A 13431-nucleotide genomic window follows, 5' to 3' on the forward strand; every position below is an offset into this window, starting at 1 on the left:
AAACAGGTTCACCAGACGCCCCCCCCCCCCCCCCCCCCCCCCTCTGACGTGCCCAATCTGCGTCTGCAACTTATCACCTAGCAGCGCTGGGATCTCACACGGAGTCGTATCGCGTAGAGAGACAAACTAAGATCCATGTAACTCCAACCCCCAACTTTTACAGACGCCCAGACCAGTCCCAAAGATCACATATACAGCAGAAAGAAACCCGTCTGACTTGCCCTCCCTTAAACAAGGCCAACTGGGTTTGTATGAATGCCCGATCAGGTCTGTGGCTCTGCAGAGATAAAAATTTGTGAGTTGGAGCGCCACACACTGCTTTTTCTATTTTATTTATGCATTTTCTCTTATTTTTCTCCCAATTTAGCATAGTCAATTTGTCTTCCGCTGCTGGGGGATCCCCAATTGCAGTCAAGGCGGGTATATTGCTGCTCACGCCTCCTCCGACCCTAAGCAGAACCCTATTTCACCTATGCACTCTGCACAGGCACCTCTCTATTTGCCAGTCAGGGTCCTTACACAGCGTTTGAAGACCCCACCCACATAGAACCGTGTCTGCTGCAGGTACTGCCAATTATGCCCGCTAGATGGCGCCCAGCCGACCGGTGGCAACGCTGAGTTTCGAACCGAGGAGTTCATAGTCTTGGTGCTGGTGTGCTAGCGGAATATCCCCACACTCCTGCATGATTTTCTAATTGGGCTCAGAAATTAAGACTGGTTTCATGCCCAACTAAAATGACCTTAAAAGCAATGACATGGGATTAACATTCTGATGTAAGGGTAAGAATGGATTCAGGATGCATTAATATTCTGGTAAATGTGTGTGCATGCTTACTAACCTTTGTGCGTTTTGCATATTGTGTGTGTAAGCTCCAGGAGCCTGCTGGTGGACGTATCCGCTCGGCCTCTGCTGCATTTGTCTGAGAGGGTCCACCACATTAGGGGTCTGACCAGGATGAGTTCCCTGGAAGCCCTGGTTACCGTACGATGAAGGACCCATTCCACCAGTTTGTGAGGGGTGTGGCTGCATCACCATGTGGTATCCCTGTGAAATGTTCTGAAGAAAGGACAACAAAAAAGGCTTTAAAATAGCAAAGTAACTTAAAGTAACTTAACATTTTTTGCAAATGTCCAGTCAGTAATACAGATTAACTTAGACGTTAAAAACGATTGTACTATTTCTGTCAAAATCATCAATAATCTTTAATCCCTTCAATAAAACACTTACTTGTGATGGCTGCATGGAGGTATATGGCTGATTGGGAGGCATGTGTCTGATCTGCTGACCCATCATGTTCTGATTCTCAAAAATGAAAGAAAAAAAAACAAAAATCACAAGTAGGCCAAAATTTCTTTTGTTGAGAGGTAACCACACAAGTTTATTTATTAGGATTTTAACGTCATGTTTTACATTATTAAGTTACATTCATGACAAGTAGTTACTGGTTACACATAAGTCATCAGTTCAAGTCTTTAATGTCAAACAGTCCTGGACAATTCTGTATCCACCCCACTTGCACGTCTCTGCACCATGGGAGGAAACCAGAGCTTCTGGAGGAAACCCACACAGACATGGGGAGAACATGCAAACTCCACACAGAAAGGACCTGGACTGCTCCACCTGGGAATCGAACCGCAGAGTTTGCGAACTCATGAGAGACACCGAGCTGGCTGGGTGTTCTCACAAACACAAAAGTCCATGTTTGAGGGAGGGAAGGTTGGACGGTGGCTCTTCCTGCTGCGATATGTGATTGAAGGGTCTGGTCTGAGCACCTGTGTGAATGGGCTAGGGTGAGGGAGATCAGACAAAGCTTAGCATGGCTCTTTGTACACGATAAGGCTCTGAGTGGGGGCCAAACACTAGCGAATGATAAGCAGCGTGAGGTGATCCGGCTCTGCTTGATCAGATAAGGGGCCGTGCAAACAGGAGCAGATTTTAAGTCGGGAATTGGAAATGACTAGATTGAAAGATGGGTGGGGGTTGGCAGACAACAATGTGTAGGCTTTATCAGCTGATGTTATTTCTGATTTTAGATTCTTTCATTCAAAATTACACAACTAACGAAGAACGTGACTATAAACCAACTCACTAGTCTGGCCTGCAGCTGCTGGCGAAGTATCTGGTTTTGGCCCATGGGAGGCTGTGGCTTGAAGTTCATTTGGTACTGCTTATTCTCCATACCCATCATGCCCATGCCACCCTGCATACCGCCTGGCATCATGCCTGGATAGTTGGGGCGTGGGGGTAAACCACGTGGGTTGCTGGCCATAGGCACACGCGGTCGGTATGGGGGCTCCAGGCCTGGTCCTCCTTTGAGAAAAACATAGAAACAGAGTTAATATATAGCGGCTTACATTGAGAAAACAAAAAAACAGCGTTTCAAAAACCTAATTAGCTCTTTTGCTGCTTACCTGGGCAGCTGCCTAAGTAGAGAGGATTCTAATAAGACATTGAACCTCTAAGGCAGGTTATTCAGACACACTACTTAGACAGCAATTACGTCACCGCAGTTTTTTGCTTACTAAGCTAACACAGTTAACCTCATGTCATTCAAACCAATGGGCTGAGGCGGCACAACCCACTAGCATGCCAGTCAGCATCTCCCTCCGTGTACCAAAAACAGTTGAACTGTCACTGACAAGCCAGAATTTGCAAATAAATGACACTTGTACACCTTTATACAAATCAATGAAAAGGTATTTACATTTGAAAAGAACTCTGTTCATTGCTCTGCACTCATTCGCCATATTTGTAATTTTTCGTAAGAAAAGTTGTGCCGTACTGAATGTTGGGATCGCTAAGAAACCATCGGTACTCCCTTGTCATTCAGTCAGTTTATCGCTTTGAAATAAGGCACCTTAGTAGGCAGCATTTTTAGGCATCTAAGAATCAGAACAGCCTTCTTCTTGGGTGAGCGCGTAGGATGACGTAAAATAATGTCTATGTAGAGAGCTCACTAGGTTTTCTAGACAGACCCCAAAAATGCAAAGACAGACAAAAACAGGAAGCGAGGGTGTTTGTTCAGCCTGACCTGGTGGAAGAGGTTGATTTTGGGTGTACATCATAGGCGGCTGATTGTAGCTCATTCTGTATGAGTGGCTGGCCTGGCCCATGTTTCCGAGGTCAGCAGTCATGCCTTGTCCGTAAGGCATACCACCTGAATTACGAGCAGTGTGATCCTTTAGAACACAGAAAAGAACATGAGTTACTCATTCAAAAGTGCAGTGCAATTCATTCATTGAGTCTTTTAAAATGTGTATATTCCTAATAGTTTAAAAAAAAAATAAGTCATGTGGATATTTCTTGCATTAGTCCCTGGTTCATCTGTGAGAATCCAGATAGCTACAGTACCAGTCAAAAGTTTGGACACACCTTCTCTTCAGTGGTTTTTCTTGATTATTTTTATTTTCTACATTGGAGATTAATACTGAAGACATCCAAACTATGAAGGAACACATATGGAATTATGTAGTGAACAAAAAAATTTTAAACAAACCAGAATATGTTTTATATTTTACCAACTCTACCTCTGCACAGCACAACTGATGCTCTCAAACACATAAAAAAAGCAAGAAATTCCAGAAATTAACTCGACAAAGCACAAACATTAATTGAAAACCATTCCAGGTGGCTACCTCATGAAGCTGATTGAGAAAATGCCAAAAAGGTGTGCAATGCTGTCATCAAAGCAAAAGACGGCTACTTTAAAGAATATAAAATATAAAACATATTCTGTTTTTTTGTTTACTACATAATTCCACGTGTTCCTTCATAGTTTGGATGTCTTCAGTATTAATCTACAATGTTGAAAATGTAAAAAAAAACAAGAAAAACCACAGGAATGAGAAAGTGTGTCCAAACTTTTGACTGGTACTGTACATTTTCTGCAAGGTTAACAAAACACAATGTAAACCTTGGCGAATACTCTTTATGGCCAAAAGTATTTGGACACCTGACCATGAGCTCGTTGGACATAGCCTTTCAAAAACAAATGGTATTAAAATACAGTGACCTCTATGTGATCTTTTAGGTACAACAACAGCCACTCTTCTGTCTGTGGAAATTTGTTTCCATTCAGTCAAAAGAGCATTTGTAAGGCTGGACACTGTTGGTGGTTCAGAAAGCCTTAACTGATGTTCCAGTTCATTCCAAAGCTGTTCAGTGGGGCGGAGATCAGGGCTCTGTGCAGGCCACTGGGGTTTGTTTAAACCAAGATTTTCTTCATGTCTTTATAGACCTTATTGTTCCAAATATTTTTTGTATCTTTAAATTGCATGGATGAACCACACATAACTAAACTGAACTGCCAAAATGCAAGTTAACCATAGCTTAAATTTTCCAGTTATGGCAGGGTTCCTAATTAAAACAACGGCCGTAGACTACTTCTGGCCAAACTCACTGTCTCAACCTGACCATGCTCAATTTGCAAAGTATTGGTGTGAAGAAGACATTATTGTAACTACAGAAGATGTGTCTTTAAAATTTAGATATGGTGCTGAGCCCAAATATGCATATATGCTCATCTTGAATGTGGGTGTGACTCAGTCCATATATGGAGGTAGCAAGCAGAAAGTAGGTATCATGTATAAATGAGTGACAACCATATTTGCATACATTACACATGTCTTTTAAATCTCTATTTATGCATTTCCCCCCTTTTCTCTCAAGCTAGTTGTATCCAATTACCCAGCTGACCCAGGAGGGCTGTACCTAACACACACCCCCTCTGACACGTGTGTATTAGCTAAGCACTTTTTTTCAACTGCATGGGCGGGATCAGACAAAGATCAGTCTTGTGTATGGAGTGTCACGCATTCCTCTCCAACATCCCCTGTTCCTGTGCAGGCCAGCCTGCCAGCAGAGGCAAGAGTAAAGAGGAATCCTTTCGGCCCACACTCCCTTAGACATAGCCAATCATGTCTGTGTAGGTGCCCAACCGCCCAACCTGACAGAGCTGAGACTCGAACTCAAAGGCTTGACATTTCAGCAGTTGTGGGCCAGCGTGTTTTACTCCACCTAAAGCTAGCCAGGTAGCTAACATGCGAATGTGACAGTAAGACCTTTTTGATTGCAATCATAAGACTATGCCAACTCAAACATTTTGTGTCCCTGAATCTCTATTTGGATTCATATATATGCCCTCCTGAAAATAGCAGCCGAACCTTAACATCCCTACGTAACCCACCTCTGGTTTACTTGTGGATGGATTTTTCTTCTTCTTGGGCTTCTTCCTGGTAGGATCCTGGCCCACATTGGTAACGTTCTTATCTGTTTTTACTGTCTCGACCATCTTCTTTTCAGGTTCTTGCTGTACAGGGGTGGGAGGCTCTTCTTCCTCTGGAGGCAGAGGTAGTGGCTCCAGGTAATAGCTGCGTGGTTTGGGTTTCAGGTGGGTGTGGTACAGCAGGAGGCGCTGTTGTTCCTCGAAGCGAGTGACCTTGCGGTCGACACGAACTGTGCCGAACCAGCCCCAGGAAAGCGGCGCCGAGTGCTTCAGTCCCTCAAACACATCCCACGGCGAGATCTTTTGCTTCGTGGACACCTGCAAGCCCTGCAGCGACAAGCACAGATGGAGATGGTTTACAGAAGCCTTCTAAAATCGTATTATCTCTGAATAGTGCACCTTGGCTCGAGTATTAAAATGTAACATAACTGAATTTAAATCATTTAAATAACCTTTGTAAACAACATTTACAAAAAGCCGAAGGGCCAGATAAATGTAGTCCTTTTATTTATAAAAAAAAAAAAAAAAATTTGCAACAGAGCTGGCACCAGCTTGGCAACCAGTGTTTCAACTCTCAATCGACACACACACAGTTCCAATAGCATGGAAAACTTCACACATAAACCACTGCCCCAAACTCAATGTCCAAAAGAACATAACGATTTCAGACCCATAGCTCTGACCTCGGTGATCATGAAGGCTCTAGAGCAGGGGTGCACAACATACAGCGGCCCGGCAAAACTCTTGATCCGGCCCGCCAAATGAAGTGATGATGTATTTTTAAGTAAATGATGCTGTCACTTTAAATTCCCCGGGTAATTCCATGAAATTGCGACTGAAAAGTGAATTATGTAAATACAAGTTACTTCAGCGGTACCATGTGTTTGTCCAAACCAAGTACGAGTAAACAAAGAAAAGTGGATCTCGAGTATATGAAATTTAACCCTGAATGGACATACAAGTATTTTCTCATGTCTGCTGTGCTTGTGACCACATTAATCAGTTGGTGTCAGAAAGACGCTGCAGTATCTCCCACTGACCAACACATTTCTTCTAACTACCTGATGTTATGTAACTGTATTTAGGGCTGGGCGATTTTCACGATTAATTCTGTTAGTTAGAATGAACGTTTTCACATGATGTTAGAATGTGACAATCGCGATTGTTTACATACTTTATATTTTAATTAAAATACCAACATGTCACAAGGCAGAAACTGACCAGACGCTCGCGGAATATAAATCAAGTAAAGTTTAATATCAAATGGGCAAAAACAGTGTACAAAATCCAGGTAGAGTCCAAAACCAGAGAATAAACAGACAGGCAGGAAACGGAAGACAACAAGGATCATACACGGTAACGGTTAGATTCTGAAATAAAGACACAAACACAATCGACAAAACTTCACAACGAGACTAAAACAGAAGAGTTTAAATAAGATGCGCATGGAACTGAACTCCGGAGACGGTGAGCGCGATCAGGATTGGCTGACCGGGGACATGTGATATTCACGTGACAGTCCGGGGGAGCATGGGAATTGTAGTCCATATGGTTAGAAGCAGAACGTGCCCCCTCCAACCACCCCCCAGTCACAAGAGGACAAAATCAAAGCTGAGCTGAGTGATTACTTGATGCCCCCCCAGTGTGGATACTGATACAGACTCACTTCAGTGGTGGAAACAGTAAACAGGCTCGTGTTCTTTTTGTGGTTTTGCACTTTTCTTATGCTGCACATTATTTAAAGTGAGTTGTTTGTGAGTTTTTTATATAAAGGATATAGCTAATTAAGATTTCGATTTTGTTTAAATTATTGTTAATTATTATTATATTGTTATTGTTATAAAGTTTGAGTTCCTTGAAAGGATAATTATAGGTGGTGCTGTTACTATTTTTGCACTTCTGCAGTCTTTTAAATAAAATTGTTTCAATTGCATTATACAAAAAAAAAAATTCTAATCGTGAATCGATAATACATATGAAAATAATCGAGATTTTTTCCCCCCCCAATATCACCCAGCCTGAACTGTATTACAGATTCACGTGGACAGGTCTGTAAAAATGAAATTTGTGGCCCTCTGGTTTAGGTGTTTATGTGAAATCGGCCCTTGGTAAAAAGAAGTTGTGTACCCCTGCTCTAGAGAGACTTCTGCTCAAACATCTACAAACTACATGTACTAATGACAAACTAGATCCATCTCAGTTTGCATATAAAACAGGTTGTGGCACAGAAGATGCTGTTGCCACATTAGTTCACATCATCACTAAACATTTAGACAAACCCCATAACTATGTAAGAGCACTCTTTCTAGATTATTCATCAGCCTTCAACACAATACAACCCGATATTTTACTTTCCAAAATGTTCCACCTGGGAGTAAACCCCTATTTGATTCACTGGTATGCCTCTTTTCTTATAAACAGAGTCCAGCTGGTTAAAGTGAACAAGACACTTTCTCCTACCATCTCAACTAACGTTGGTGCACCTCAGGGCTGTATGAGTTCTGCTATGCTTTTTACTCTATATACAGACGATCAATTTTAAATAATGTCTTAAAATACTCAGATGACACCGTTCTGCTAACGTTACTACATGACTCGGACAGCCCCGATCTGCACCAACAGGGGGTTAACAAAGGTGAATCAAACAGGTGGAGTCTTATAAATATCTCGGTGTCATGATTAATGCCACCTTATCATGGAAACACCACATCTGTAAAAAAATTAAACAGAGAATGTATTTTCTCCGTCGCCTTCGGTCCTTTGGAGCTACTCGGCAGATACTCTTACTGTTCTATACTGCTGTTATTTTGAGTGTTTTGCAGTACTGTAATGCTGTGTGGTACAGCTGTTTGTCCACATCTGTAAAGTCTGGACTGAAACACCTGATCAAAATCTGCTCAAAGACTGTGGGTCAGCCTCTAGAGGGCCTGTATGAGACAGCTTATCATAACAACACAGTGCGGCTGGCTAAAAACATCATCTCTGATACTAATCATGTTTTAAACAGTGAATATGTACTTCTTCCATCTGGACGACGATACAGTGTTCCACGGTTTAATAAGGTTAGACTGAAGAACTCTTTTGTGCACCAGTCAATCCTTAAATTAAACAAAGAGCTTAATCCATAATTATCAAAGGTGTTATAATTGTGTATAATGTTTGTGTTTTATGTGTCGTAATGTTAATGTATTGTGTTGTAACGGAGCTACTGTGTTTTTATGCAAAACAAATTTCAGATCTCTGATCTGACAATAAAGTATTATCTATCTATCCATCCATCCATCCATCCATTTATCCAAACATCTAAACATTGCTTAAATCAATTCACGTGGCCCTGTATTTAGAGGAAGTACATCAAGCTTGTATTTCTGACACAGCTTTTTTTTTACAAAATACCATAAATGATTCAAAATAAGAAAATAATTACTGTTCAGCTTAGCTGCTTGTCCATAATTCTGATCTTAAGACATTGAATTCTCTTGAATATGCAAAAGAGATCAGACCATTAAAGAAGCCACATTGTAAGCCACCCAAAAGAGCAATGCGTGTATACAGAGAAAGCCTGAGTACTACTGATGTATATATTGTAATAATCAAACAAAATCATTAGACTTACTCTGTAAATAAGACACATTTATTATAATTGAAGGTTTTTTCTCGCTCATTTCATTTTTGTCAACTGCTTCATCCTGGTCAGGAAAATACTGGGCACATGGCAGGAATACCCAGGACAGGGTGCCAATTTATCACATTAATCCCTACCCCCCAGACACAGCCAACCATGTTTGGTTAGAAGCCTGGTCGGCCCATAGCACAGCTAAGATTGGAACCTAAGAGCCAAAGCTCTTGTGAGCTACTGAACCATCCTTGGTTGAAGGATTTTTGTTATTTAATTCCATTACACTTAAAATCTAATTTGTTGGCAGTAATCTGATTATTCTATTCACTAAATCATTCTCAGCTACAGCAGCAAAGATTCAAAAGCATCAAACATGTTCTTAGAATATTTGTAATTTACACTCACATTTATGGCATTTAGCGGACGCAATCCAAGCAATTGAGGGTTAGAGGCCTTGCTCAAGGACCCTACAGTGGCAACCTAGATGTAGTGGGGCTTAAATCAACAAGCACCTTAACTGCTGAGCTATGACTGCCCTAACACTGTAATAAATAATAAAAGTTTCAGTACTGATATAGGGCAACTAGCAATTGCCCTAACTGGAATGATCAAAGTCAATTTGGTGCCTTAATTGAATGGCACAGTAATACGTTATGCTAGCCCACTACCGCTGGGATCCAGTGTTCGCATGCCAGTCGGCCAGTCAGGGAAGGGGGTTTGGAAGAATAACTGAGGCTGTGTTACTTATTGTATTCCTGTCCAGAATGTGTTACTTCACTGCAGCCAGTGATTCTAGGAAAATCTGACCCACCTTGACCAGGGTAAAGTGGTAGTAAAACATGAAATTAATATGAAAATGAATGACTGATATAATGCAGGTGGTTAATACCTCTTTCTCAAAGCCAGCAATTTTGTTGCCTTTGGTGTCTATGAGTGAGCCCTGGGGTTCACAGGTGATGACGTCCCGTGTCTGCTTGGGTAGTGGCAGTAACTGTCGGACCTTCTCCAGACTTTCTGACTGGCGATCACCCAGTTCTTTCTGCATAGCAAATGAGAAAACAGATATTAAAATTAACTTCATGTTTATTAGTGGCCAAAATATAAGGCTTGTTCTTTTATATATGTTTGCATTAGTTCAGGAAAAATTGTATTTAATCATGTGTTTTATCAAAGTAAAATTCACTAAAATTAATCAAACAATATAGTCTATTTATCAATGCATTTTCTCCCTTTTTCTCCCGATTTAGCGTAGTAAATTTGTCTTCCACTGCTGTGGATCCCAGATTGCGTTCAAGGAGGGTATATTGCTGCTCACGTGCCCTCTGCCACATGCGCAGTCCTAGCGGACCCCTTCTTTACACCTGTGCGTCTGCACAGGCCGCTATCCACTAACCAGGGTCCTCGCACAGCGTTTGAAGTCCCCACCCACTTAGACCGGTCATTTCTCCCCCATTTTGTGTCTGCTGCAGGCACTGCCAATTGTGCCCTCTAGATGCGCCCAGCCTATCAAAACCCTTTTTATTAATTTTTATTTTATACTATAACAAAAGTATATGACACCATCTTACCCTGAGTTTCTTGACCAGGTTCATGTAAGCCCTTTTGTTCTCCTCCATGCTGCCTTGAGAAATGCTGGACATGTCTGCTGCCAGCGTCCCATTGATCAGCACACTCAGCATGTCCAGTACAGTGGTGAAGAGCTCACTGTTACATAGAGAGAGAGAGGCACACATACAAATAAGTGTTTTTTTTAACCACAAAAACCAACAGCAAATGATCGGCTTAATTATCAGTAACTTGCAATCACCTACTTTCAGCTTTTTAAATGTACATACAAATGTATGTTTACCTGCACAAGCTTAGCAATAGTGAAACAGTCTGCATACCTGGTCTTCTGGACATTTTCCCATTTTATCTGCCAATCTAGGGGTTGCACAACCCCCATCTAATGAATCAGAACCAGATCACCACACGCCTCCCCAGACATGCTTCCAATCTGCACCTGCTTCTTATCACCTGCCAGTGCTCCACATACGAAGAGCCAGGCTAAGCTTAGTGGGTTCGCTTCCTTTAGTTCCCTTCATTTCAGGTCTTATCACCGCTTTATCCTGATCAGGCTTGTGGTGGGTCTGGTTTCCCCAGAATCACTAAGTGTAATGCGATAACACACCCTGGACACCAAGCCATTGCAGGGCCTTATAGCTAAAAACGAACACCCATTCAAACCCTTATCCCAGTAGGGTACTCGTGTAATTTACTGCTGTGCCACCTGAGTTTTTGATCATTTGACAGCCTTTTTTAGTCTCCCACAGCCCCATCCCATATTTTTGGAATGCATTGCAGACATCAAATCAAATTAGGGAAGATTTAAAGAAAATAATCATGTTGATAAGTAAGACAACAACCCTAATAATGGTTTAATCATTTGTAATATCAACTCTGGCTCCATGTTATTTGATATCAGTTGATCTATCATTGATAGACACGTGCATAAAAAATAGACATGGGCACTGTTCCAGAATGCCCATTTCTGTGCATGTTATGTATGGCATTATGGTTACAGAACAGGTTTGTTTGTTTGTTTTTATAACACCATGATGTCATATTTATGTCATTCACGGCAGAAATCAATGTTTTATGCTGGATTTATTGTATTATTGTTTTGGGTATATGTAGACTTTGTCGTTCACTGTTGTATTTTGGGCATTGGTTTAGGATGCGTTTTATGGTAATAGGTATGTGACAGTCTTTGCAAAGTGTTGGGTTTTCTCTTAGAAGTAAATGTTTGTGTGTCAAATCAGAATGGCCTATTCTGCATATCTAGTGTATAGAATCTAATCTGTGTGTTTTCCATGGTGTATTTTTGGTTTATTTCTGACGTTGGGGTAAATCTCATGTAGTTTATTGTTACAGGTCAGGAATCCTCATTTTGAGACAGCTTGTACGCACTCACTTGTTGGACTGCATATCAACTGTGCCGCTGCTAATAATGTCGAGGAGAAGCACTGCCCATTCGGTTGTCTGCTGTGTGCTTCGCTGCACCGTGTCAAACATACCGCCCACCTAAAACATAAGTAAGTAATTAACTGCAGAATGCCACCTTGCCAAATAACATCGCTACAAGTTACGAGTGGGATGAAAGAAAAATATTTGTACCAAATTGAGTCGCAGCTTCAGAGCCTCATGCATCATCTGCTTGGCTTTGCAGTCATCCTGGTACTGGTCTTCACGCCAGTTAGTGACTATCTATTTCAAATAAGCAAACACGACATATCAAAGTACACACCAATTAAGCAGCCAAGCCAATCTGTTCCTTCTGACTGACTTTAATGCTTCTTAAATACATACAATGGCTAACCCTAGACCCCAGCTTTGAAACAAGTTGGGACAAACTGAAAAAAGCATTATTGTACTGTACCTGTGTATATGTATATATAACAAGGAAAGGTGTTCCACCTGACCCTAAATTGTATTGTGTTCTTACTCAATGTACAATCTTTATTATACTTAAAAGGAGTTGTACCTGCTGTACTTGGCTGTAGAGGGAGGTGAGAAGGCCCTCTCTCTGCTCATCCTGGCCTTTCAGACATGTCAATACCAGAGACAGGAAGGGCTGCTGGCTTAGTAGAGACATACTACAACAAATCCAAAGCAACATTACTTTATTAACATCTATTACATACATCAACATTAAGCATGAAATCCTTTTTTTAATTAAGACAATTAGTTTTTTTAAGCTCAAATTCATTGTACCTCTTCTGTTTCTGTCTATCTCTCTCCTTGCGAGACGATGACCCAAGGTGCTGACCCTTTTCCAGTTCTTCTCCTGCTGCTTTGAGTACATGGCCCTGCACTGAGGTGGGCAGCTTTGCAATCAGTGGGGCCACCAGCCACACGCCTGAACGCTCTGATGAACTGCACATGAGGACACAATAGTTTATCCGCGCACCCCCACAACTTAATCAGCAAGAACAACCTCAGTAGAAAAAAGAGCAAGCAAACACACAATCTTTATCAAGCCATCATCAAATTGAAACCCAATAAGCTAAAAATAAGCTGAGTGGATGGGGTTTCTGTTAAGTCCTGATTGAGGTCACCCACCTGAGCACTGGTTTGAGCTTGCTGGTGTTGTTGCTGTTGGAGACGGAGCTGCCGGAGGCGGCAGATCCATTGCAGGAAGGGTTACTGGAGTTCATCTCGGCAGACTTCTGGAAAACCTCGATGGTTGCCTTGGCAATGTTTTCCAGCAGGGAATACAGCTCCTGGAAAGATTCAAAATATATCCTATCAACATCAAATATATAACTTGATGTGCAATAATATACAATATTTCAGCAGAAAACATTGAGGTACCACTGCATACTTGTTGTCTTTTAAATGTAACATTTATCTAATATTATAGAATTAATGTTAATGTTATATCATGGTGTTAAGTATAATGAAAAAGCCAATAAATTAGTAAAAATTTAGTAAATTTGCCGGGGTGGCACGGCAGTAAAATATGCTAGCCCACTACTGATTTCCAGATCTATCTTTAGGAATCACCACCACAAATCACCTGCCTCTCTGATTTTTATCTGGGCTTGG

The 13431-nt window shown here is 41.4% G+C and overlaps 1 protein-coding gene across 5 annotated transcripts in view; it reads right to left on the bottom strand.

Moving 5' to 3' along the window:
• The window catches only part of med12 (mediator complex subunit 12), a 57045-nt gene that overhangs the window by 6765 nt on the left and 36849 nt on the right, over positions 1–13431 (bottom strand). For 3 of the 5 annotated variants that reach the window (XM_062990253.1, XM_062990306.1, XM_062990230.1), the window contains exons 29-40: positions 12946–13106; positions 12598–12759; positions 12368–12479; positions 12001–12090; positions 11798–11907; positions 10413–10548; positions 9734–9883; positions 5187–5552; positions 3033–3180; positions 2091–2311; positions 1229–1303; positions 840–1057 (exon numbers count right to left, since the gene is read on the bottom strand). In XM_062990253.1, the coding sequence (XP_062846323.1) occupies positions 840–1057; positions 1229–1303; positions 2091–2311; positions 3033–3180; positions 5187–5552; positions 9734–9883; positions 10413–10548; positions 11798–11907; positions 12001–12090; positions 12368–12479; positions 12598–12759; positions 12946–13106 (1949 nt within the window). The remainder of the gene's footprint in view (positions 1–839; positions 1058–1228; positions 1304–2090; positions 2312–3032; positions 3181–5186; positions 5553–9733; positions 9884–10412; positions 10549–11797; positions 11908–12000; positions 12091–12367; positions 12480–12597; positions 12760–12945; positions 13107–13431) is intronic. The other 2 variants (XM_062990298.1, XM_062990288.1) reach the window with 1 other exon arrangement.

Source organism: Trichomycterus rosablanca, chromosome 1, assembly GCF_030014385.1.
Source record: "Trichomycterus rosablanca isolate fTriRos1 chromosome 1, fTriRos1.hap1, whole genome shotgun sequence".
NCBI lineage: Eukaryota > Metazoa > Chordata > Actinopteri > Siluriformes > Trichomycteridae > Trichomycterus > Trichomycterus rosablanca.